Source organism: Ammospiza caudacuta, chromosome 39 (assembly GCF_027887145.1).
Source record: "Ammospiza caudacuta isolate bAmmCau1 chromosome 39, bAmmCau1.pri, whole genome shotgun sequence".
Classification (NCBI taxonomy): domain Eukaryota; kingdom Metazoa; phylum Chordata; class Aves; order Passeriformes; family Passerellidae; genus Ammospiza; species Ammospiza caudacuta.
In genome coordinates, this window is record NC_080631.1 from 673,061 (window position 1) to 697,691 (window position 24,631).

Consider the following 24,631-nt stretch of genomic DNA (forward strand, 5'->3'; position numbering starts at 1 on the left):
AAATTCACCCAGAACTGACCAAATTCAGCCCAAAATTCAGCCCAAAATTCACCTAAAATCAGCCAAAAATTCACCCCAAAGTTCACCTCAAAATTTTAAATCCCAATAAAATCCAATAAAATCCAATTAAATCCTAGTTAATCCCAATAAAACACAATTCAACCCCAATAAAATCCAATTAAATCTCAATAATATCCAATAAATCCCAATTAATCCAATTAAATCCCAATAAAATCCCAATAATATCCAGTAGAGTCCTAATTAAATCTGATTACACCCCAATTAAATCGAATTAAATCGCAATTACATCCCAATAATATCCAATAGAGTCCTAATTAAATCCAATTACACCCCAACAAAATCCAATTAAATCCCAATGAAATCCCAATTAAATCTCAATTAAATCCCAGCAAATCCAAATTAAATCGCAACAAAATCGCAATAAAATCCCAATTAAATTCCAATAAAATCCAATGAAATCCAATTAAATCCCAATGAAATCCCAATGAAATCCAATTAAATCCCAATTAAATCCCAATAAAATCCAATTAAATCCCATTAAAATCCCAATAAAATCCCAATAAAATCCAATAAAACCTCAATAAAACCCAATTAAATCCCAATAAAACCCCAATGAAACAGAATTAAACCCCAATAAAATCCAATTAAATCTCAATTAAATCCCAATAAAATCCAATAAAACCCCAATAAATTCCCAATAAAATCCAATAAAACCCCAATAAAACCCAAATAAATCCCAATAAAATCCCAATAAAATCCAATAAAGCTCCAACAAACCCCAATTAAATCCCAATAAAATCCAATCAAATCCCAATAAAACCCAATTAAATCCCAATAAAATCCAATTACATCCCAATAAAACCCCAATAAAACAGAATTAAATCCCAATAAAATCCAATTAAATCCCAATAAAATCCAATTAAATCCCAATAAAATCCAATTAAATCCCAATAAAATCCAATTAAACCCCAATAAAAGCCAATTAAACGCCCAATAAATTTCAAAACGCCCCAAATTTTGCGCGCACCTTTGAAGAAGACGAATTTGCCGTCGCTCCTCTCGTGCCCCAAATAAACCCCAATAAAATCCAATAAATCCCAATAAAATCCCAATAAAACCCAATTAAATCCAATAAAATCCAATGAAATCTCAATTAAATCCCAATAAAATCCAATGAAATCCCAATTAAATCCCAATAAATCCAAAGTAAATCCCAATCAAATCCAATTAAATCCCAATGAAATCCCAATGAAATCCAATTAAATCCCAATTAAATCCCAATAAAATCCAATTAAATCCCATTAAAATCCCAATAAAATCCCAATAAAATCCAATAAAACCTCAATAAAACCCAATTAAATCCCAATAAAACCCCAATGAAACAGAATTAAACCCCAATAAAATCCAATTAAATCTCAATTAAATCCCAATAAAATCCAATAAAACCCCAATAAATTCCCAATAAAATCCAATAAAACCCCAATAAAACCCAAATAAATCCCAATAAAATCCCAATAAAATCCAATAAAGCTCCAACAAACCCCAATTAAATCCCAATAAAATCCAATCAAATCCCAATAAAACCCAATTAAATCCCAATAAAATCCAATTACATCCCAATAAAACCCCAATAAAACAGAATTAAACCCCAATAAAATCCAATTAAATCCCAATAAAATCCAATTAAATCCCAATAAAATCCGATTAAATCCCAATAAAATCCAATTAAACCCCAATTAAATCCCAATAAAATCCAATAAAACCCCAATAAAACCCAATTAAACGCCCAATAAAATTTAAAACGCCCCAAAACGTGGTGAATTTTGCCCGAACCTTTGAAGAAGACGAATTTGCCGTCGCTCCTCTCGTAGGCGGCGTCGATGCTCGGGGGGAGCCCGGGCCAGAATTGGCCGATGGGGAGGGGGAATCCCGGCATCACCCGCGAGCCCCGCACGCGCCAGAACCAGCGCTCCTGCCAGAGATTTGGGGAAAAACGGGAAAAAATGGGAAAAAACGGGAAAAAAGGGTGAAAAAACGGCGAAAATCGGTGGAAAAACGGCAAAAATCGGTGGGAAAATGGCGAAAATATGGGGGGAAATATGGGGGAAAATGGAGGAAAAAAATCCCCCCAAAATTCCCTAAAATATCCCAAAATTTTCCCCCAAAAAATCGTAAAGTAATCCCAAAATTCCCCAAAAAATCCCCAAAATTCCCGGAAAAATCACAAAAAAAATCCACCAAAAATCCCCCAAAATTCCAAAAAAATGCCCCCAAAATCCCCAAAAAATCCCCAAAATTTCCCCCAAAAAATCCCAAAAATTCCCCCCAAAAATCCCAAAAAAAATCCCCCCAAAATCCCCCAAAAATCCCCATAATTCCCAAAAAAATCCCCAAAATTCCTCAGAAAATCGTAAAAAAAATTCCCAAAAAATCCCCAAAATTCCCTAAAAAAATCCCTAAAAAATCCCCAAAAAATCCCCAAAAATCATCCAAAACTCCCCAAATTTCTCGCCCAGGGGAGGGGGAATCCCGGCATCACCCACGAGCCCCGCACGCGCCAGAACCAGCGCTCCTGCCAGAGATTTGGGGAAAACGGGAAAAAATGGGAAAAAACGGGAAAAAAGGGTGAAAAAATGGGAAAAAACGGTGAAAAAATGGTGAAAATCGGTGGGAAAATGGGGAAAATATGGGGGAAAATGGAGGAAAAAATCCCTCCAAAATTCCCTAAAATATCCCAAAATTTTCCCCCAAAAAAATCCCCAAAAAATCCCCCAAAAATTCCCCAAAAATTCCTCAAAAATTCCCCAAAAAATGCCCCCAAAAATCGCCAAAAAATCCCAAAAAATCCCCAAAAATTCGCCCCAAAAATCCCAAAAAACCCTCAAAAACTCCCCAAAAAATCGTAAAAAAATCCCGAAAAATCCTCAAAAATCCCCCCAAAAATCGCCAAAAATTCTCCAAAAAAATCCCCAAAAAATCCCAAAAAAACCCCCAAAATCCCAAGAAGTTCCCCAAAAATTCCTCAAAAATCCCCAAAAAATCCCTAAAAAATCCAAAAAAATCTCCAAAAAAATCCCCAAAAAATTCCTCAAAAATTCCCTAAAAATTCCCCAAAAACCCCCCAAAAATTCCCCAAAAAATCCCAAAAATTCCCCAAAAATCCCCCCCAAAAAATCCCAAAAATTCCCTAAAAATCCCAAAAATTCCCCAAAAATCCCCCCCAAAAAATCCCCAAAATTCCCTAAAAATCCCAAAAATTCCCCAAAAAATCCCCAAAAATTCCTCAAAAATCCCCAAGAATCCCCCCAAAAAATCCCCAAAAATTCCCCAAAAAATCCCCAAAAATCCCATCAAAAAAATGCCAAAAATTCTCCCAAAAAATCCCTAAAAAATACCCCAAAACATCTCCAAAAAATCCCACAAAAAATCCCCAAAAAAATCCCAAAATATTTCAAAAAATACCCCAAAAAATCCCAGAAAAATTCCCCAAAAAATCCCAAAAAATCCTCAAAAATTCCCCAAAAATCCCTAAAAAATCCAAAAAAATCTCCAAAAAAATCCCTAGAAAATCCCCAAAAAATTCCTCAAAAATCCCCAAGAATCCCCAAAAATCCCCCAAAATCCCCAAAAGAATCTCCAAAAATTCTCCAAAAAAATCCCCAAAAAATCACAAAAAATCCCAAAAATACCTTAAAAATTCCCCCAAAAATTCCCCAAAAAATCCCCAAAAAAATCGCCAAAAAATCCCCCAAAAAATCCCCAAAAATCCCCCAAAAAAATCCCAAAAATTCCCCAAAATTTCCCCAAAATTCCCCAAAAAATCCCCGGCCTTTCCGGAAGGTTCCGCGGCGGTTCCTGACCTTGAAGACGAAGATCTCCCCGCGCAGCGACGCCAAAAAATCCCCAAAAACCGCCCAAAAATCGCCAAAAAAATCACAAAAAATCCCAAAAAATCCCCAAAAAATCCCCCAAAAAATCCCCAAAATTTCCCCAAAATTTCCCAAAAAATGCCCGGCCGTTCCGGAAGGTTCCGCGGCGGTTGCTGACCTTGAAGACGAAGATCTCCCCGCGCAGCGACGCCAAAAAATCCCCAAAAAATCCCCAAAAACCGCCCAAAAATCGCCAAAAAAATCCCAAAAAATCCCAAAAAATCCCAAAAAATCCATAAAAAATACCCCAAAAAATCCCCAAAAAATCGCCAAAAAATCCCAAAAATTCCCCAAAAAATCCCCAAAAATTCCTCAAAAATCCCCAAGAATTCCCAAAAATCCCCCAAAATCCCCAAAAATTCTCCAAAAATTCCCCCAAAAATCCCCAAAAATTCTCCAAAAATTCCCCAAAAAATCCCAAAAAATCTCCCCAAAAATCCAAAAAAATCCCCAAAAACCCCCCAAAAATTCCCCAAAAATTCCCCAAAAACCCCCCCAAAATTCCCCAAAAAATCCCAAAAATTCCCAAAAAATCCCCAAAAATCCCCCAAAAAAATCCCAAAAATTCCCCAAAATTTCCCCCAAACTCCCCGGATATTCCGCGCCGTTCCGGAAGGTTCCGCGGCGGTTGCTGACCTTGAAGACGAAGATCTCCCCGCGCAGCGACGCCAAAAAATCCCCAAAAACCGCCCAAAAATCGCCAAAAAAATCACAAAAAATCCCAAAAAATCCCAAAAAATCCCTAAAAAATACCCCAAAAAATCCCCAAAAAATCGCCAAAAAATCCCAAAAATTCCCCAAAAAATCCCCAAAAATTCCTCAAAAATCCCCAAGAATTCCCAAAAATACCCCAAAAAATCCCCAAAAATTCTCCAAAAATCCCCCAAAAATCCCCAAAAATTCTCCAAAAATTCCCTAAAAAATCCCAAAAAATCTCCCCAAAAATCCCAAAAAATCCCCAAAAACCCCCCAAAAATTCCCCAAAAATTCCCCAAAAAATCGCCAAAAAAATCGCCAAAAAATCCCAAAAATCCCCCAAAAAATCCCCAAAAATCCCCCAAAAAAATCCCAAAAATTCCCCAAAATTTCCCCAAAATTTCCCAAAAAATGCCCGGCCGTTCCGGAAGGTTCCGCGGCGGTTGCTGACCTTGAAGACGAAGATCTCCCCGCGCAGCGACGCCACCGCGTCGAAGTCGCCGTCGCAAATCCGCGGCCCGAAGGGGGGGCCCGGGGGGGGGAGGGGCGGGGCCCGCGGCGTGGGGGAGGGGCGGGGGGCGGGGCCGGAGGCGGAGCCTGAGGAGAGACCGGAAAATTCAAATTTCACCATCCAAAATTCAAATCTCGACTTTCCAACCCGAAAAAAAAAATCATAATTGCGAAATTGCGAAATTGCGAAAAAAAAAAATTGGGGCGAAATTCAAATGGAGGCCTCAAAATCAAAAGCTGACGTTGAAAATGGAATCTGGAAAAGCCAAAATGGGAAAATCCCAGCCGGAAACATCGAAATTGAAAAATTCAAATTCCAAATTGAAAAGTCAAGATTTTGCCCCGATTTTCAGCCGATTTTGGTCCCATTTCTGCATCGATTTTCAGCCAATTTTGGTCCCATTTCACATCGATTTTCAGCCGATTTTCACCCAATTTTTCCCCAATTTTTCACCCAATTTTGGTCCCATTTCTGCATCAATTTCGATCCAATTTTGGTCCCATTTCATATCAATTTCAGCCAATTTTCACCCAATTTTCGCCCCATTTCAGCATCGATTTTCAGCCAATTTTCCCCCAATTCTGCCCCAACTTTCGGTGCAATTTTCAGCATCGATTTCAGCCAATTTTCGCCCGATTTTACCCCAATTTTTGGTGCAATTTTGAGCCAGATTCCAGCTGATTTTTGGCCATATTTCCGCGCAATTTCCAGCATCGATTTCAGCCAATTTTCGCCCAAATTTCAGCGCAATTTTCAGCATCGATTTCAGCCGATTTTTGGCCAATTTTCGCCCAATTTTCCCCCAATTTCCAGCATCGATTTCAGCTGATTCTCACCCAATTTCCGCCCAATTTTCAGTGCAATTTCCAGCATCGATTCCAGCCGATTTTCGCCCAAATTTCAGCGCAATTTTCAGCATCGATTTCAGCCGATTTTTGGCCAATTTTCGCCCAAATTTCCCCCAATTTTCAGCATCGATTTCAGCTGATTTTCACCCAATTTTCGGTGCAATTTTCAGCATCAATTCCACCTGATTTTTGCCCAACTTTCGGCGCAATTTTCAGCATCGATTCCAGCTGATTTTCGGCCAATTTTCGCCCCATTTCAGCATCGATTTTCAGCCAATTTTGCCCCAATTTTTGATGCAATTTTCAGCATCGATTCCAGCCGATTTTTGGCCAATTTTCTCCCAATTTTCAGCATCGATTCCAGCCGATTTTTGGCCAATTTTCTCCCAATTTTCAGCATCGATTCCAGCCGATTTTTGCCCAATTTCCCCCCAATTTCCAGCGCAATTTCCAGCATCGATTGCAGCCGATTTTTGGCCAATTTTCGCCCCATTTCAGCATCGAATTTCAGCTGATTTTCGGCCAATTTTTGGCGCAATTTTCAGCATCGATTTCAGCCAATTTTCGCCCAATTTTCCCCCAATTTTCAGCATCGATTTCAGCCGATTTTCGCCCGACTTTTGGCACAATTTCCAGCATCAATTCCAGCCAATTTTCAGCCAATTTTCGCCCAACTTTCAGCACAATTTCCAGCATCCATTTCAGCCAATTTTGCCCCAACTTTCAGCGCAATTTTCAGCATCGATTCCAGCTGATTTTTGGTGCAATTTTCAGCCAGAAGCCAGCCAATTTTCGCCCAATTTTCCCCCAATTTCCAGCATCGATTCCAGCCAATTTTCAGCCAATTTTCGCCCAACTTTCGGCACAATTTCCAGCATCGATTCCAGCCCATTTTCCCCCAATTTTCGCCCAATTTTCAGCGCAATTTTCAGCATCGATTCCAGCCGATTTTCGGCCAATTTTCAGTGCAATTTTCAGCATCGATTTTCAGCCAATTTCTGCCCAACTTTCGGCGCAATTTCCAGCATCGATTCCAGCCGATTTTCGCCCAACTTTCCCCCAATTTTCAGTGCAATTTCCAGCATCGATTCCAGCCAATTTCCCCCAATTTCCAGCATCGATTCCAGCCAATTTTTCCCCAATTTCCAGCATCGATTTCAGCCAATTTTCAGCCAATTTTCGCCCAATTTTCGGCACAATTTCCAGCATCGATTCCAGCCGATTTTCGGCCAATTTTCAGTGCAATTTTCAGCATCGATTTCAGCTAATTTCCGCCCAATTTTCTCCCAATTTCCCGCATCGATTCCAGCCAATTTTCACCCAATTTTTGGTGCAATTTTCAGTCAGATTTCAGCCAATTTTCGCCCAATTTTCCCCCAACTTTCAGCGCAATTTCCAGCATCGATTCCAGCCAATTTTCACCCAATTTCCGCCAAATTTTCAGCATCGATTTCAGCCAATTTTCAGCCAATTTTCCCCCAATTTCCAGCATCGATTTCAGCCAATTTTCGGCCAATTTTCCCCCAATTTTCAGCGCAATTTCCAGCATCGATTTTGGGCCAATTTTCCCCCAATTTCCAGCATCGATTTCAGCCAATTTTCCCCCAATTTCCAGCATCGATTTCAGCCAATTTTCGCCCAATTTTCCCCCAATTTTCAGCGCAATTTCCAGCATCGATTTTGGGCCAATTTTCCCCCAATTTCCAGCATCGATTTCAGCCAATTTTCCCCCAATTTCCAGCATCGATTTCAGCCAATTTTCGCCCAATTTTCCCCCAATTTTCAGCGCAATTTCCAGCATCGATTTTGGGCCAATTTTCCCCCAATTTTCAGCATCGATTTCAGCCAATTTTCGGCCAATTTTCCCCCAATTTTCAGCGCAATTTCCAGCATCGATTTTGGGCCAATTTTCCCCCAATTTCCAGCATCGATTTCAGCCAATTTTCGGCCAATTTTCCCCAATTTTCAGCGCAATTTCCAGCATCGATTTTGGGCCAATTTTCCCCCAATTTCCAGCATCGATTTCAGCCAATTTTCGGCCAATTTTCCCCCAATTTTCAGCATCGATTTCAGCCAATTTTCGCCCAATTTTCCCCCAATTTCCAGCATCGATTCCAGCCAATTTTCGCCCAATTTTGCCCCAATTTCCAGCATCGAATTTCAGCTGATTTTCGGCCAATTTTTGGCGCAATTTTCAGCATCGATTTCAGCCAATTTTTGCCCAATTTTCCCCCAATTTCCAGCATCGATTTCAGCCAATTTTCACCCAATTTCCGCCGGATTTTCAGCATCGATTTCAGCCAATTTTTGGCCAATTTTCCCCCAATTTCCAGCATCAATTTCAGCCAATTTTCGCCCAATTTTCCCCCAATTTCCAGCATCGATTTCAGCCAATTTTCGCCCAATTTCCCCCAATTTCCAGCATCGATTTCAGCCAATTTTCGCCCAATTTTCCCCCAATTTCCAGCATCGATTCCAGCCAATTTTCGCCCAATTTTGCCCCAATTTCCAGCATCGATTTCAGCCAATTTTCGCCCAATTTTCCCCCAATTTCCAGCATCGATTTCAGCCAATTTTCACCCAATTTCCGCCGAATTTTCAGCATCGATTTCAGCCAATTTTTGGCCAATTTTGCCCCAATTTCCAGCATCGATTTCCAGCATCGATTTTGGGCCAATTTTCCCCCAATTTCCAGCATCGATTTCAGCCAATTTTCGGCCAATTTTCCCCCAATTTCCAGCATCGATTTCAGCCAATTTTCGCCCAATTTTCCCCCAATTTTCAGCGCAATTTCCAGCATCGATTTTGGGCCAATTTTCCCCCAATTTCCAGCATCGATTTCAGCCAATTTTCGGCCAATTTTCCCCCAATTTCCAGCATCGATTCCAGCCAATTTTCGGCCAATTTTCCCCCAATTTCCAGCATCGATTTCAGCCAATTTTCGCCCAATTTTCCCCCAATTTCCAGCATCGATTTCAGCCAATTTTCGGCCAATTTTCCCCCAATTTCCAGCATCGATTTCAGCCAATTTTCGCCCAATTTTCCCCCAATTTCCAGCGCAATTTCCAGCATCGATTTTGGGCCAATTTTCCCCCAATTTCCAGCATCGATTCCGGCCGATTTTTGGCCATCTCCCGGCTCAACCCTTGCCCGGCTTCGCGCCGATTTTTGGGCGATTTCTCCCCGTTTCGCCCCCGTCCCGTCCCGGCGCGGTTTAACCCCCGGCGTGCCGTAGAGGCGCTGGATGCCGCGCCGGTCGTCGTCGGGCAGCCGGAAGGGCTCGGTGTCCATCCATTGGTAGAAGGGCGCCATGATGGCCGAGGGGTCGCTGGAATGTTCCAGGCCCAGGGCGTGGCCCAGCTCGTGCACCGCCACCAGGAACAGGTCGTTGCCTGGCAACGGGGTCACCGCGGGGTCACCAGAGGTCGTTGACCCCAAGCCTCCCATTTAAACCCAAGTTCCGCCCGGTTTTCACCCGAATTTCACCAGATTATTTAAAATTTTTTTCCCCATTTTTCGCCCTATTTGCCCCATTTTTTCACCCTGAAAATTCCCGTTTTTTCACCGTTTTATCACCCGTAAAATCCCCATTTTTCATCCTAGTTTCCCCATTTTTCGTCCTATTTTCCCCATTTTTCCAACCTAAAATCCCCATTTTTTCACCCTAAAATCCCCAGTTTTTCACCATCTATTCACCCTAAAATCCCCATTTTTTCACCATTTTTCTATCCTAAAATCGCCATTTTTCCACCCTAAAATCCCCATTTTTTACCCTAAAATCCCCATTTTTTCACCCTATTTTCCCCATTTTTCACCCTACTTTCCCCATTTTTTCACCTGAAATCCCCATTTTTTCACCATTTATTCACCCTAAAAATCCCCATTTTCTCCCATTTTTCCACCCTAAAATCCCCATTTTTTGCCCTATTTTCCCCATTTTTCCACCCTAAAATCCCCATTTTTCCACCCTAAAATCCTCATTTTATTCACTGTTTTTTCCCCCTAAAATCCCCATTTTCCCCCCTAAAATCCCCATTTTTTCACCTAAAATCCCCATTTTTCCCCATTTTTTCCACCCTAAAATCCCCATTTTTTCACCATTTTTCCCATAAAATCCCCATTTTTTCACCCTAAAATCCCCATTTTTTCCCCATTTTTTCCCCTAAAATCCCCATTTTTTCACCATCTATTCACCCTAAAATCCCCATTTTTTGCCCTATTTTCCCCATTTTTCGCCCTAAAATCCCCATTTTTCCACCATTTTTCCACCCTAAAATCCCCATTTTATTCACTGTTTTTTCCCCCTAAAATCCCCATTTGTCCCCCTATTTTCCCCATTTTTGCCCCTAAAATCCCCATTTTATTCAATGTTTTTCCCCCTATTTTCCCCATTTTTCCCCCTAAAATCCCCATTTTTTCACCATTTATTCACCCAAAAATCCCCATTTTTTCCCCATTTTTCCCCCTAAAATCCCCATTTTTCCCCCCTAAAATCCCCAATTTTCGCCCTATTTTCCCCATTTTTTCACCTAAAATCGCCATTTTTTCACCCTAAAATCCCCATTTTTTTCCCCATTTTTCCCCCCTAAAATCCCCATTTTCCCGTGCTAAAATCCCCATTTTTCGCCCTATTTTCCCCATTTTTTCACCTAAAATCCCCATTTTTTCACTTAAAATTGCTATTTTTTCACCATTTCCCTCCCTATTTTCCCCATTTTTTCACCGATTTTCCCCGTTTTCTCCCCATTTCCTCACCGCTCAGGTCGTCCCCGCGGTGCGTCCAGGGCTCGGCGCCGTCGCAGCGCGTGTCGGCCCCAATTTCCCCATTTCCCACCCAAAGATTTTCCCCTTTTTTGCATCTAAAATCCCCATTTCTTCACCATTTTCCCACCCTAAAATCCCCATTTTTTCACCATTTATTCACCCTAAAAATCCCCATTTTTTCCCCGTTTTTTCCCCCTAAAATCCCCATTTTCCCACTCTAAAATCCCCATTTATTCACCATTTTTTCACCTAAAATCCCCATTTTTTCACCTAAAATCCCCATTTTTTCACCTAAAATCCCCATTTTTTCACCTAAAATCCCCATTTTTTCACCTAAAATCCCCATTTTTTCACCGTTTTTCACCGATTTTCCCCGTTTTCTCCCCGTCTCCTCACCGCTCAGGTCGTCCCCGCGGTGCGTCCAGGGCTCGGCGCCGTCGCAGTGCGTGTCGCCCCCAATTTCCCCATTTCCCACCCAAAGAATTTCCCTATTTTCCCCCCCTAAAATCCCCATTTTTCGCCCTATTTTCCCCATTTTTTCACCTAAAATCCCCATTTTTTCACCATTTATTCACCCTAAAATCCCCATTTTTCCCCCCTAAAATCCCCATTTTTCCGCCCTATTTTCCCCATTTTTCACCCTAAAATCCCCATTTATTCACCGTTTTTTCCCCCTAGAATCCCCATTTTTCCCCCCTAAAATCCCCATTTTTTCACCTAAAATCCCCATTTTTTCACCTAAAATCCCCATTTTTTCACCGTTTTTCACCGATTTTCCCCGTTTTCTCCCCGTCTCCTCACCGCTCAGGTCGTCCCCGCGGTGCGTCCAGGGCTCGGCGCCGTCGAAGTGCGTGTCGCCCCCTATGTGCGGCCCGGGGAAGTACGCGTGCGCCAGGAACCCGCCGGGGCCGTCGAAGGGCGTGGCGTCGCCGTGGAAACCCTCGGCGAACATCACCATGATGTCGGCCACGCCCCCCTCCGCGCCGGCCCCGCCCCCCTGGGCTGCGGCCACGCCCCCTCGCGGGTAGGGCACCTCTCGGAAGCGCAGGGCGGGCGCGGCCGACGCCCACACCTGCAGGGCGCGGCGGATGGCGGCGCGCGTGGCGGCCTCGCCCACCTTGGGCGTGTAGTTCTGGATGCTGCGGGCGGGGCACGGGCGGGCACGGGTGAGCCCCAGGTGTGCCCAGGTGTGCCCCAGGTAACCCCAGGTGTGCCCAGGTAACCCCAGGTGTGCCCCAGGTGTGCCCAGGTGTGCCCAGGTGTGCCCCAGGTAACCCCCAGGTGAGCCCAGGTGTGCGCAGGTAACCCCAGGTGTGTCACAGGTAACCCCCAGGTGTGCCCAGGTAACCCCTAAGTGTGTCCCAGGTAACCCCAGGTGTGCCCAGGTAACCCTCAGGTAACCCCAGGTGTGCCCCAGGTGTGCCCCAGGTGTGCCCCAGGTAACCCCCAGGTGAGCCCAGGTGAGCCCAGGTAACCCCAGGTGTGCCCAGGTGTGCACAGGTAACCCCAGGTGTGCCCAGGTGTGCCCAGGTAACCCCAGGTGTGCCCAGGTAACCCCAGGTGTGCCCAGGTGTGCCCCAGGTGTGCCCAGGTAACCCTCAGGTGTGCCCCAGGTGTGCCCAGGTAACCCCTAGGTGTGTCCCAGGTAACCCCCAGGTGTGTCCCAGGTGTGCCCAGGTGTGCCCAGGTAACCCTCAGGTAACCCCAGGTGTGCCCCAGGTGTGCCCAGGTAACCCTCAGGTGTGCCCCAGGTGTGCACAGGTAACCCCAGGTGTGCCCAGGTAACCCCAGGTGTGCCCCAGGTAACCCCCAGGTGTGCCCAGGTGTGCCCAGGTGTGCACAGGTAACCCCAGGTGTGCCCAGGTGTGCCCAGGTGTGTCCCAGGTGTGCCCAGGTGTGCCCAGGTGTGCCCAGGTGTGCACAGGTAACCCCAGGTGTGCCCAGGTGTGCCCAGGTGTGTCACAGGTGTGCCCAGGTGTGCCCAGGTGTGCCCAGGTAACCCCTAAGTGTGTCCCAGGTAACCCCCAGGTGTGCCCAGGTGTGTCACAGGTGTGCCCAGGTAACCCCAGGTGTGTCACAGGTAACCCCAGGTGTGCCCAGGTGTGCCCAGGTGTGCCCAGGTGCCCTCCCAGTACAAACCAGTGACCCCAAATCCCCATTCCCCCCATTTTAACCCTTTTCCCCCCATTTTAACCCTTTTCCCCCCATTTTTTCCCCTCCCAGTCCCTCCCAGTACAAACCAGTAACCAAAATCCCCATTTTTAACCATTTCCCCCCCATTTTTAACCCTTTTTTCCCCCACTTTTAACCCTTTTTTCCCCCCATTTTTAACCCTTTCATCCTTGTTTTTTCCCCCGTTTTTTCCCCATTTTCCCCCATTTTTCCCCTCCCAGTACAAACCAGTCCAAACCAGTGACCCCATTTCCCATTTTCCCCCATTTTTAACCCATTTTTTTCCCCCATTTTTAACCCTTTCCCCCCCATTTTCCACCCTATTTTCCCCGTTTTTTCACGGATTTTCACCCAATTTTCACTGTTTTTCCCCATTTTCCCCCTCCCAGTCCCTCCCAGTCCCTCCCAGTACAAACCAGTAACCCCATTTCCCATTTCCCCCCATTTTTAACCCATTTTTTCCCCCCATTTTTAACCCTTTCTCCCCCATTTTTTGCCGCATTTTCCCCGTTTTTTCACCGATTTTTACCCAATTTTCACCATTTTCCCCGTTTTCTCCCCATTTTCGCCTCCCAGTCCCTCCCGGTCCAAACCAGTCCAAACCAGTAACCCCATTTCCCATTTCCCCCCATTTTTAACCCATTTTTTCCCCCCATTTTTAACCCTTTCTCCCCCATTTTTTGCCGCATTTTCCCCGTTTTTTCGCCGATTTCCACCCAATTTTCACCGTTTTTCCCCGTTTTCTCCCCATTTTCCCCCTCCCAGTACAAACCAGTCCAAACCAGTAACCCCATTTCCCATTTCCCCCCATTTTTAACCCATTTTTTCCCCCCATTTTTAACCCTTTCTCCCCCACTTTTCGCCGCATTTTCCCCGTTTTTTCACCGATTTTCACCCAATTTTCACCGTTTTTCCCCGTTTTCTCCCCATTTTCCCCCTCCCGGTCCAAACCAGTCCAAACCAGTCACCCCATTTCCCATTTCCCATTTCCCCCCATTTTTAACCCATTTTTTTCCCCCATTTTTAACCCTTTCTCCCCCACTTTTCGCCGCATTTTCCCCGTTTTTTCACCGATTTTCACCCAATTTTCACCGTTTTTCCCCGTTTTCTCCCCATTTTCCCCCCTCCCGGTCCAAACCAGTCCAAACCGGTTCACCTGTAGGTGATCTCGGGCTGCTCCCAGCGCAGCCCCTGCAGGGCGAAGCGGCGCCGCCGCCGCACCTGAGCCTTCACCTGCGCGCCGAACTTGTCGGGGACGCCGCACCTGGGCCGCAGCATGGCCCTGGGAAACCAGTACGGACCAGCACAAACCAGTACGGACCAGTACAGACCAGTACAGACCAGTATAAACCAGTACAGACCAGTACAGACCAGTATAGACCAGTAAAAGCAGAAAAAACCCCGAAAAAATCCCATTTTTTGCCCATTTTTTGCCCATTTTTCACCATTTTAGAGCCCCAAATCCGCTCCCAGTTCATCCCAATCCCAGTACAAACCAGTACAAACCAGTACAAACCAGTATAACCCAGTATAAACCAGTATAAACCAGTACAAACCAGTACAAACCAGTACAGACCAGTACAGACCAGTACAAACCAGTACAAACCAGTAAAAGCAGAAAAAACCCCAAAAAAATCCCATTTTTTGCCCATTTTTCACCATTTTAGAGCCCCAAATCCGCTCCCAGTTCACCCCAATCCCAGTACAAACCAGTACAGACCAGTACAGACCAGTACAAACCAGTACAAACCAGTACAAGCAGAAAAAACCCCAAAAAAATCCCATTTTTACCCATTTTTGCCCATTTTTTCTCATTTTTTGCCCATTTTTTGCCCATTTTTCCCCATTTTAAAGCCCGAATCCACTCCCAGTTCACCCAAATCCCAGTACAAACCAGTACAGACCAGTACAAACCAGTACGGACCAGTATGGACCAGTACAAGCAGAAAAAAACCCGAAAAAATCCCATTTTTACCCATTTTTGCCCAATTTTGGCCCATTTTTTGCTTATTTTTTCACCATTTTTTTCACCATTTTTTGCCCATTTTTTGCCCATTTTTCCCCATTTTAGAGCCCCAAATCCGCTCCCAGTTCATCCCAATCCCAGTACAAACCAGTACAGACCAGTACAAACCAGTACAAACAGAAAAAACCCCGAAAAAATCCCATTTTTTGCCCATTTTTTCACCATTTTTTGCCCATTTTTGCCCCACCCATTGTCCCAAAATCGCCGTTTTTCACCCCAAAACCCAACGGTGACCCCAAACCCAATGGCCACCCCAAAAACTTCCCATTTCCGGATTCCCTTGACCCAAAATCGCCGTTTTTCACCCCAAAACCCAACGGCGACCCCAAAACCCAACCCAATGACCCAAAATCGCCATTTTTTGACCCAAAATCGCCGTTTTTTACCCCAAAACCCAACAGTGACCCCAAAACTTCACTTTTCCGGATCCCATTGACCCAAAGTTGCCGTTTTTGACCCCAAAACCCAACGGTGACCCCAAAACCCAACCAAGACCCCAAAACTTCACTTTTCCGGATCCCATTGACCCAAAATCGCCGTTTTTGACCCCAAAACCCAACAGTGACCCCAAAACCCAACCCAATGACCCAAAACCCGACCAAGACCCCAAACCTTCACTGTTCCGGATCCCAGTGACCCAAAATCGCCGTTTTTGACCCCAAAACCCAACCAAGACCCCAAAACTTCCCATTTCCGGACCCCAATGACCCAGAATCGCCGTTTTTGGCCCCAAAACCCAACGGTGACCCCAAATCCCCAACCCAGTGACCCAAAATCGCCGTTTTTGACCCCAAAACCCAACAGTGACCCCAACACCCAACCCAATGACCCAAAATCGCCGTTTCTAACCCAAAATCACAATTTTTGACCCAAAATCACCGTTTTTCACCCCAAAACCCAACCAAGACCCCAAACCCAATGATCACCCCAAAAAGTTCCCATTTCCAGATCCCATTGACCCAAAATCGCCGTTTTTCTCCCCAAAACCCAACAGTGACCCCAAAACTTCACTTTTCCGGACCCCATTGACCCAAAATCGACGTTTTTCTCCCCAAAACCCAACGGCGACCCCCAAAACCCAACCCAATGACCCAAAACCCGACCAAGACCCAAAACCTTCACTGTTCCGGATCCCAGTGACCCAAAATCGCCGTTTTTGACCCCAAAACCCAACAGTGACCCCAAAACCCAACCAAGACCCCAAACCTTCACTTTTCCGGATCCCAGTGACCCAAAATCGCCGTTTTTCACCCCAAAACCCAACGGTGACCCCAAAACCCAACCCAATGACCCAAAACCCGACCAAGACCCCAAAACTTCCCATTTCCGGGTCCCGTTGAACCAAAATCGCTGTTTTTGACACCAAAACCCAACCAAGACCCCAAAACTTCACTTTTCTGGATCCCATTGACCCAAAATCGCCGTTTTTCACCCCAAAACCCAACAGTGACCCCAAACCTTCACTTTTCCGGATCCCAGTGACCCAAAATCGCCGTTTTTGACCCCAAAACCCAACGGCGACCCCAAAACCCAACCCAATGACCCAAAACCCAACAGTGACCCCAAAACTTCCCATTTCCGGGTCCCGTTGACCCAAAATCGCCGTTTTTCTCCCCAAAACCCAACAGTGACCCCAACACCCAACCCAATGACCCAAAACCCGACCAAGACCCCAAAACTTCCCATTTCCGGGTCCCATTGACCCAAAATCGCCGTTTTTGACCCCAAAACCCAACAGTGACCCCAAAACTTCCCATTTCCGGATCCCATTGACCCAAAATCGCCGTTTTTGACCCCAAAACCCAACGGTGACCACAAAACCCAACCCAATGACCCAAAACCCGACCAAGACCCCAAAACTTCACTTTTCCGGACCCCAATGACCCAGAATCGCCGTTTTTGACCCCAAAACCCAACAGTGACCCCAAATCCCCAACCCAGTGACCCAAAACCCAACCAAGACCCCAAAACTTCCCATTTCCGGATCCCAATGACCCAAAATCGCCGTTTTTCACCCCAAAACCCAACAGTGACCCCAAACCTTCACTTTTCCGGACCCCAATGACCCAGAATCGCCGTTTTTGGCCCCAAAACCCAACGGTGACCCCAAAACCCAACCCAATGACCCAAAACCCAACCAAGACCCCAAAACTTCCCATTTCCGGGTCCCATTGACCCAAAATCGCCGTTTTTCACCCCAAAACGCAACCAAGACCCCAAAACTTCCCATTTCCGGGTCCCGTTGACCCAAAATCGCCGTTTTTCACCCCAAAACCCAACAGTGACCCCAAAACCCAACCAAGACCCCAAAACTTCACTTTTCTGGACCCCATTGACCCAAAATCGCCGTTTTTCACCCCAAAACCCAACGGCGACCCCCAAAACCCAACCCAGTGACCCAAAATCGCCGTTTTTGACCCCAAAACCCAACGGTGACGCCAACACCCAACCCAATGACCCAAAACCCAACAGTGACCCCAAAACTTCACTGTTCCGGGTCCCATTGACCCAAAATCGCCGTTTTTCACCCCAAAACCCAACAGTGACCCCAAAACCCAACCAAGACCCCAAAACTTCACTTTTCTGGACCCCATTGACCCAAAATCGCCGTTTTTCACCCCAAAACCCAACGGCGACCCCCAAAACCCAACCCAGTGACCCAAAATCGCCGTTTTTGACCCCAAAACCCAACGGTGACGCCAAAACCCAACCAAGACCCCAAAACTTCACTTTTCTGGATCCCATTGACCCAAAATCGCCGTTTTTGACCCCAAAACCCAACAGTGACCCCAAAACCCAACCCAATGACCCAAAACCCAACCAAGACCCCAAAACTTCACTTTTCTGGACCCCATTGACCCAAAATCGCCGTTTTTGACCCCAAAACCCAACGGCGACCCCCAAAACCCAACCCAGTGACCCAAAATCGCCGTTTTTGACCCCAAAACCCAACAGTGACCCCAACACCCAACCCAATGACCCAAAACCCAACCAAGACCCCAAAACTTCACGTTTCCGGATCCCAGTGACCGAAAATCGCTGTTTTTGACCCCAAAACCCAACGGTGACCCCAAAACCCAACCCAGGGACCCAAAACCCAACCAAGACCCCAAAACCTCACTTTTCCGGACCCCATTGACCCAAAATCGCCGTTTTTGGCCCCAAAACCCAACGGTGACCCCAAAACCCAACCCAATGACCCAAAACCCGACCAAGACCCCAAAACTTCCCATTTCCGGATCCCAGTGACCCAAAATCGCCGTTTTTCACCCCAAAACATAACAGTGACCCCAAAACTTCCCATTTCCGGGTCCCCTTGACCCAAAATTGCCGTTTTTCACCCCAAAACGCAACCAAGACCCCAAAACTTCCCATTTCCGGGTCCCGTTGACCCAAAATGGCTGTTTTTCACCCCAAAACCCAACAGTGACCCCAAAACCCAACCAAGACCACAAACCTTCACTGTTCCGGATCCCAGTGACCCAAAATCGCCGTTTTTGACCCCAAAACCCAACGGCGACCCCAACACCCAACCCAATGACCCAAAACCCAACCAAGACCCCAAAACTTCCCTTTTCCGGGTCCCATTGACCCAAAATCGCCGTTTTTGACCCCAAAACGCAACCAAGACCCCAAAACTTCCCATTTCCGGGTCCCGTTGACCCAAAATGGCTGTTTTTCACCCCAAAACCCAACAGTGACCCCAAAACCCAACCAAGACCACAAACCTTCACTGTTCCGGATCCCAGTGACCCAAAATCGCTGTTTTTCACCCCAAAACCCAACGGTGACGCCAACACCCAACCCAATGACCCAAAACCCGACCAAGACCCCAAACCTTCACTTTTCCGGTTCCCGTTGACCCAAAATCGCCGTTTTTCACCCCAAAACCCAACAGTGACCCCAAAACCCAACCAAGACCCCAAAACTTCACTTTTCCGGATCCCAATGACCCAAAATCGCCGTTTTTCACCCCAAAACCCAACGGCGACCCCCAAAACCCAACCCAGTGACCCAAAATCGCCGTTTTTGACCCCAAAACCCAACGGTGACCCCAAAACCCAACCCAATGACCCAAAACCCGACCAAGACCCCAAAACTTCCCATTTCCGGATCCCATTGACCCAAAATGGCTGTTTTTCACCCCAAAACCCAACAGTGACCCCAAAACCCAACCCAATGACCCAAAACCCAACCAAGACCCCAAACCTTCACTGTTCCGGATCCCAGTGACCCAAAATCGCCGTTTTTCACCCCAAAACCCAACGGTGACCCCAAAACCCAACCCAGGGACCCAAAATCGCCGTTTTTGACCCCAAAACCCAACCCAATGACCCAAAACCCAACCCAATGACCCAAAACCCAACCAAGACCCCAAAACCTCACGTTTCCGGACCCCAGTGACCCAAAATCGCCGTTTTTCACCCCAAAACGCAACCAAGACCCCAAAACTTCCCATTTCCGGGTCCCGTTGACCCAAAATGGCCGCTTTTCGCCCCAAACCGTGGTGTTTTGCGGCGGTGACGCACCGGACGGTGGCGGCGTCGGCGGCGCCGGTGACGGGGAGGCCGTAGAATCTCTGCATGGCCGCCAGCGCCGCCGACAGCGAGGCCGGCGCGGCGCGGGCTCGGGCGCGGAGGTCGCCCGGCGGGAGGTACCCGTACTGCTGCAGCCACGCCTGCACAGAGGGAAAACCCAGACTGGGGAGCTTTCCTGATTTTTGGGGGGTTTTTCCTGCTTTTTTTTGTGATTTTTTGCGATTTTTTTGGGGATTTTTTTTTGCGATTTTTTTGCGATTTTTTTTGGGGATTTTTTTGCGATTTTTAGGGATTTTTTGGGGATTTTTTTTGCGATTTTTTTTCCGATTTTTTGGGGATTTTTTTGTGATTTTTTGGGGATTTTTTTTTTGTGATTTTTTTGGGATTTTTAGGGATTTTTTGGGGGATTTTTCCCGATTTTTTGGGGATTTTTTTGGATTTTTTTGCGATTTTTTTGCGATATTTTTGGGGATTTTTTTGCAATTTTTTTTGGGATTTTTAGGGATTTTTTTTGCGATTTTTTTTCCGATTTTTTGGGGATTTTTTTGTGATTTTTTGGGATTTTTAGGGGGATTTTTCCCGATTTTTTGGGGATTTTTTTGGATTTTTTTGCGATTTTTTTGCGATTTTTTGGGGATTTTTTAGGGATTTTTTGGGGATTTTTTTTGCGATTTTTTTTTGCGATTTTTTTGGCGATTTTTATGTGATTTTTTGGGGATTTTTTTTTCTGATTTTTTTGGGGTTTCTTAGGGATTTTTTTTGTGATTTTTTGGGATTTTTAGGGATTTTTTTGGGATTTTTTTGCGATTTTTTTGCGATTTTTTTGGGGGATTTTTTTGCGATTTTTTGGGGATTTTTTTTTTGTGATTTTTTGGGGTTTTTTAGGGATTTTTTTTGTGATTTTTTGGGATTTTTAGGGGGATTTTTCCCGATTTTTTGGGGATTTTTTTGGATTTTTTTGCGATTTTTTTGCGATTTTTTTGGGGATTTTTTTGCGATTTTTTGGGGATTTTTTGGGGATTTTTTTGTGATTTTTTGGGGATTTTTTTGCGATTTTTTGGGGGATTTTTTTTGCGACTTTTTTTCCGATTTTTTGGGGATTTTTTTGTGATTTTTTGGGGATTTTTTTTTTGTGATTTTTTGGGGATTTTTTTTTCTGATTTTTTTGGGTTTTTTTAGGGATTTTTTTGGTGATTTTTTGGGATTTTTAGGGATTTTTTGGGGGATTTTTCCCGATTTTTTGGGGATTTTTTTGGATTTTTTTGCGATTTTTTTGCGATTTTTTTTGGGGATTTTTTAGGGATTTTTTGGGGATTTTTTTTGCGATTTTTTTTTGCGATTTTTGGGGATTTTTTTGTGATTTTTTGGGGATTTTTTTGCGATTTTTTGGGGATTTTTTAGGGATTTTTTTTGTGATTTTTTGTGATTTTTAGGGATTTTTTGGGGGATTTTTCCCGATTTTTTGGGGATTTTTTTGGATTTTTTAGGGAAATTTTGCGATTTTTTTGTGGATTTTTTTGCGATTTTTTGGGGGATTTTTTTTGCGATTTTTTTTTCGATTTTTTGGGGATTTTTTTGTGATTTTTTGGGGATTTTTTTTGTGATTTTTTGGGGTTTTTTAGGGATTTTTTTGTGATTTTTTGGGATTTTTAGGGATTTTTTGGGGATTTTTTTTGCGATTTTTTTTCCGATTTTTTGGGGATTTTTTTTGTGATTTTTTGGGGTTTTTTAGGGATTTTTTTTGTGATTTTTTGGGATTTTTTGGGATTTTTAGGGGGATTTTTCCCGATTTTTTGGGGATTTTTTTGGATTTTTTTGCGATTTTTTTGCGATTTTTTTTGGGGATTTTTAGGGATTTTTTTGGGGATTTTTTTTGCGATTTTTTTTCCGATTTTTTGGGGATTTTTTTGTGATTTTTTGGGGATTTTTTTTTTTTGTGATTTTTTGGGATTTTTAGGGATTTTTAGGGGGATTTTTCCCGATTTTTTGGGGATTTTTTTGGATTTTTTTGCGATTTTTTTGCGATTTTTTTGGGGATTTTTTTGCGATTTTTTGGGGGATTTTTTTTGCGATTTTTTTTTTCCGATTTTTTGGGGATTTTTTGCGGATTTTTTTGGGTTTTTTTGCGATTTTTGCGATTTTTCAGGGATTTTTTGCGGTTTTTAAGGAATTTTTTTGTGAATTTGTGGGGGGTTTTTTTTGCCATTTTTGGGGGATTTTTTGGGGATTTTTTTGCCATTTTTTGGGATTTTTTGGGGGACTTTTCCCGATTTTTTTGAGATTTTTTTTTTGTGATTTTTCGGGGATTTTTTGCGATTTTTTTTTGCCATTTTTTGGGGTTTTTTGGGGGTTTTTTGAGGATTTTTCCGGATTTTTTTGAGATTTTTTTGGGATTTTTTTGCGATTTTTTGGGGGATTTTTTAGGGATTTTTCTGCGATTTCTTGGGATTTTTTTTGTGATTTTTTTGGGGTTTTTTTAGGGATTTTTTGGGGGGATTTTTCCCGATTTTTCGGGGATTTTTTGGGGGGATTTTTCCCGATTTTCGTGGGATTTTTTTTTTTGCGATTTTTTTTGTGGTTTCTTAGGGATTTTTTTGCAATTTTTTGGGGTTTTTTAGGGAATTTTAAGGGATTCTTTTGGGGACTTTTCGCGATTTTTTCCCGCCGGCACCGCCACGCCTGCGCCGCGAAAACGGCGATTTGGGGGAAAAAGGAAAAAAAGGAGGAAAAAAAATGGGAAAAAAAAAGGGGGGAACAAGGGGAAAAAAGCGGGCAAAAGGGGGAAAAGCACAGAAAAAAGGGAAAAAAGGGGGAAAAAAAGCGGGAAAAAAAAGGGGGGGAAAAAGAGAAAAAAAGCAGAAAAAAGGGAGAAAAAAGGAGGAAAAAAAAAGCAGAAAAAAAGCGGACAAAAGGGGAAAAAGGAGAAAAAAAAGCACAAAAAAGTGAAAAAAAGGGAAAAAAGGAGAAAAAAAAGCGGGAAAAAAGGGTTAAAAAGGAGGGGAAGAAAAGCAGAAAAAAAGGGGAAAAAAGGAGAGAAAAAAGCAGGAAAAAAGCAGAAAAAAAGCGGAAAAAAGGGGGAAAGAAGGAGAAAAAAATGGAAAAAAAAGGGGAAAAAAGGAGGAAAAAAAGCAGAAAAAAAGCGGACAAAAGGGGAAAAAGGAGAAAAAAAAGCGGAAAAAAAAGGGGAAAAAAGGAGAAAAAAAAGCGGGGAAAAAAGCAGAAAGAAGAGGGAAAAAAGGAGGGGAAAAAAAGCAGAAAAAAAGCGGAAAAAAGGAGAAAAAAATGGAAAAAAAAAGGGGAAAAAAGGAGGAAAAGAAGCAGAAAAAAAGCGGAAAAGAGCGGAAAAAAGAGAAAAATAAAAGCAGAAAAAAAAGCGGGAAAAGGGGAAAAAAGAGAAAAATAAAAGCAGAGAAAAAGCGGAAAAAGGGGGAAAAAAGGAGAAGAAAAAGCAGAAAAAAAGCGGAAAAAAGGGGGAAAAAAGGAGAAAAATAAGCAGAAAATAAAGCGGAAAAAGGGGGTAAAAAGGAGAAGAAAAGCAGAAAAAAAAAAAGCGGAGAAAAGTGGGGAAAAAAGCGGAATAAAAGCGGCAAAAAGCGGCAAAAAAGCGGCAAAAAAGCGGAAGTTTCGGCGCCCTCCCAAAAATACCCCAAAGCCGGGGAAAAAAAAAAAAAAACAAAAAAACAAAAAAAAAAAAAAAAAAAACCAAAAAGCCCAAAAAAACCCAAAAAAAGGGTGGGGGAGGGGCGGGAGGGAGACGTGGCGGGGGGGGAGGGGAAGGGACGGGAATGGGGGGTGGGGAGCCGAAATTTGGGGATCTGGACCCAAAATTTGGGGGTTTGGACCCAAAATTTGGGGATTTTCATACGAATTTTGGGGCTTCGGACCCAAATTTTGGGGGTCCCGAGGGGAATTTTGGGGGTTTAAAGCCGAAATTTGGGGGGTTTTGACCCAAAATTGGGGGATTTTAATGCGAATTTTGGGGATTTAAAGCCGAATTTTGGGGCTTTGGACCCAAAATTTGGGGGTTTTCATGCGAATTTTGGGGGTTTCGAGGTGAAATTTGGGGGTTTGAACCCAAAATTTCGGGGGTTCCCACCCAAAATTTGGGGGTCCCGAGGCGAATTTTGGGGGTCCCGAGCCGAAATTTGGGGGGTTTGGACCCAAAATTTGGGGGTTTTCATGCGAATTTTGGGGGTTTAAAGCCGAAATTTGGGGGTTTTGATCCCAAAATTTGGGGGTCCCGTGCCGAAATTTGGGGGTTTAAAGCCGAAATTTGGGGGTCTGGAGCCGAAATTTGGGGGTTTTGACCCAAAATTTGGGGGTCCCGAGCCGAATTTTGGGGGTTTCGAGGTGAAATTTGGGGGTTTGACCCCAAAATTTGGGGGTTTTGACCCAAAATTCGGGGGTTTTCATGCGAATTTTGGGGGTCCCGAGGCAAATTTTGGGGGTTTCGAGGTGAAATTTGGGGGTTTGGACCCAAAATTGGGGGGTTTTCATGCGAATTTTGGGGGTTTCGAGGTGAAATTTGGAGAGTTAAAGCCGAAATTTGGGGGTTTGATCCAAAATTTGGGGGTCCCGAGGCGAATTTTGGGGGTCCCGAGCCGAAATTTGGGGGGTTTGGACCCAAAATTTGGGGGTTTTCATGCGAATTTTGGGGGTTTAAAGCCGAAATTTGGGGGTTTTGACCCAAAATTTGGGGGTCCCGAGGCGAATTTTGGGGGTTTCGAGGTGAAATTTGGGGGTTTGACCCCAAAATTTGGGGGTTTTGACCCAAAATTTGGGGGTTTTCATGCGAATTTTGGGGGTCCCGAGGCGAATTTTGGGGATTTAAAGCCGAAATTTGGGGGTTTCAAGCCAAAATTTGGGGATTTTAACCCAAAATTTGGGGGTTTGATCCCAAAATTTGGCGGTTTTCATGCGAATTTTGGGGGTCCCGCTGTAATTTTTGGGGATTTCACCCCAAAATTTGGGGGTTCTCAGCTGAAATTCGGGGTATAAAACCCAAAATTTTGGGGGGTTTGAGCTGAAATTTGGGGTTTTAAACCCAAAATTTGGGGGATTTGAATCCGAATTTTGGGGGTCCCCGCTGGAAATTTGGGGATTTCAGCCCAAAATTTGGGGGTTCC

The 24,631-nt window shown here is 44.3% G+C and overlaps 1 protein-coding gene across 1 annotated transcript in view; it reads right to left on the bottom strand.

Annotated features, from left to right (window-relative positions):
• LOC131570825 (matrix metalloproteinase-14-like) overlaps positions 1–24,631 on the bottom strand; it is a 45,195-nt gene that overhangs the window by 17,965 nt on the left and 2,599 nt on the right. Inside the window, exons 2-7 of the mRNA XM_058823204.1 lie at positions 19,497–19,645; positions 14,098–14,223; positions 11,571–11,908; positions 9,236–9,397; positions 5,098–5,243; positions 1,855–1,993 (exon numbers count right to left, since the gene is read on the bottom strand). Coding sequence (XP_058679187.1) covers positions 1,855–1,993; positions 5,098–5,243; positions 9,236–9,397; positions 11,571–11,908; positions 14,098–14,223; positions 19,497–19,645 — 1,060 coding nt within the window. The remainder of the gene's footprint in view (positions 1–1,854; positions 1,994–5,097; positions 5,244–9,235; positions 9,398–11,570; positions 11,909–14,097; positions 14,224–19,496; positions 19,646–24,631) is intronic.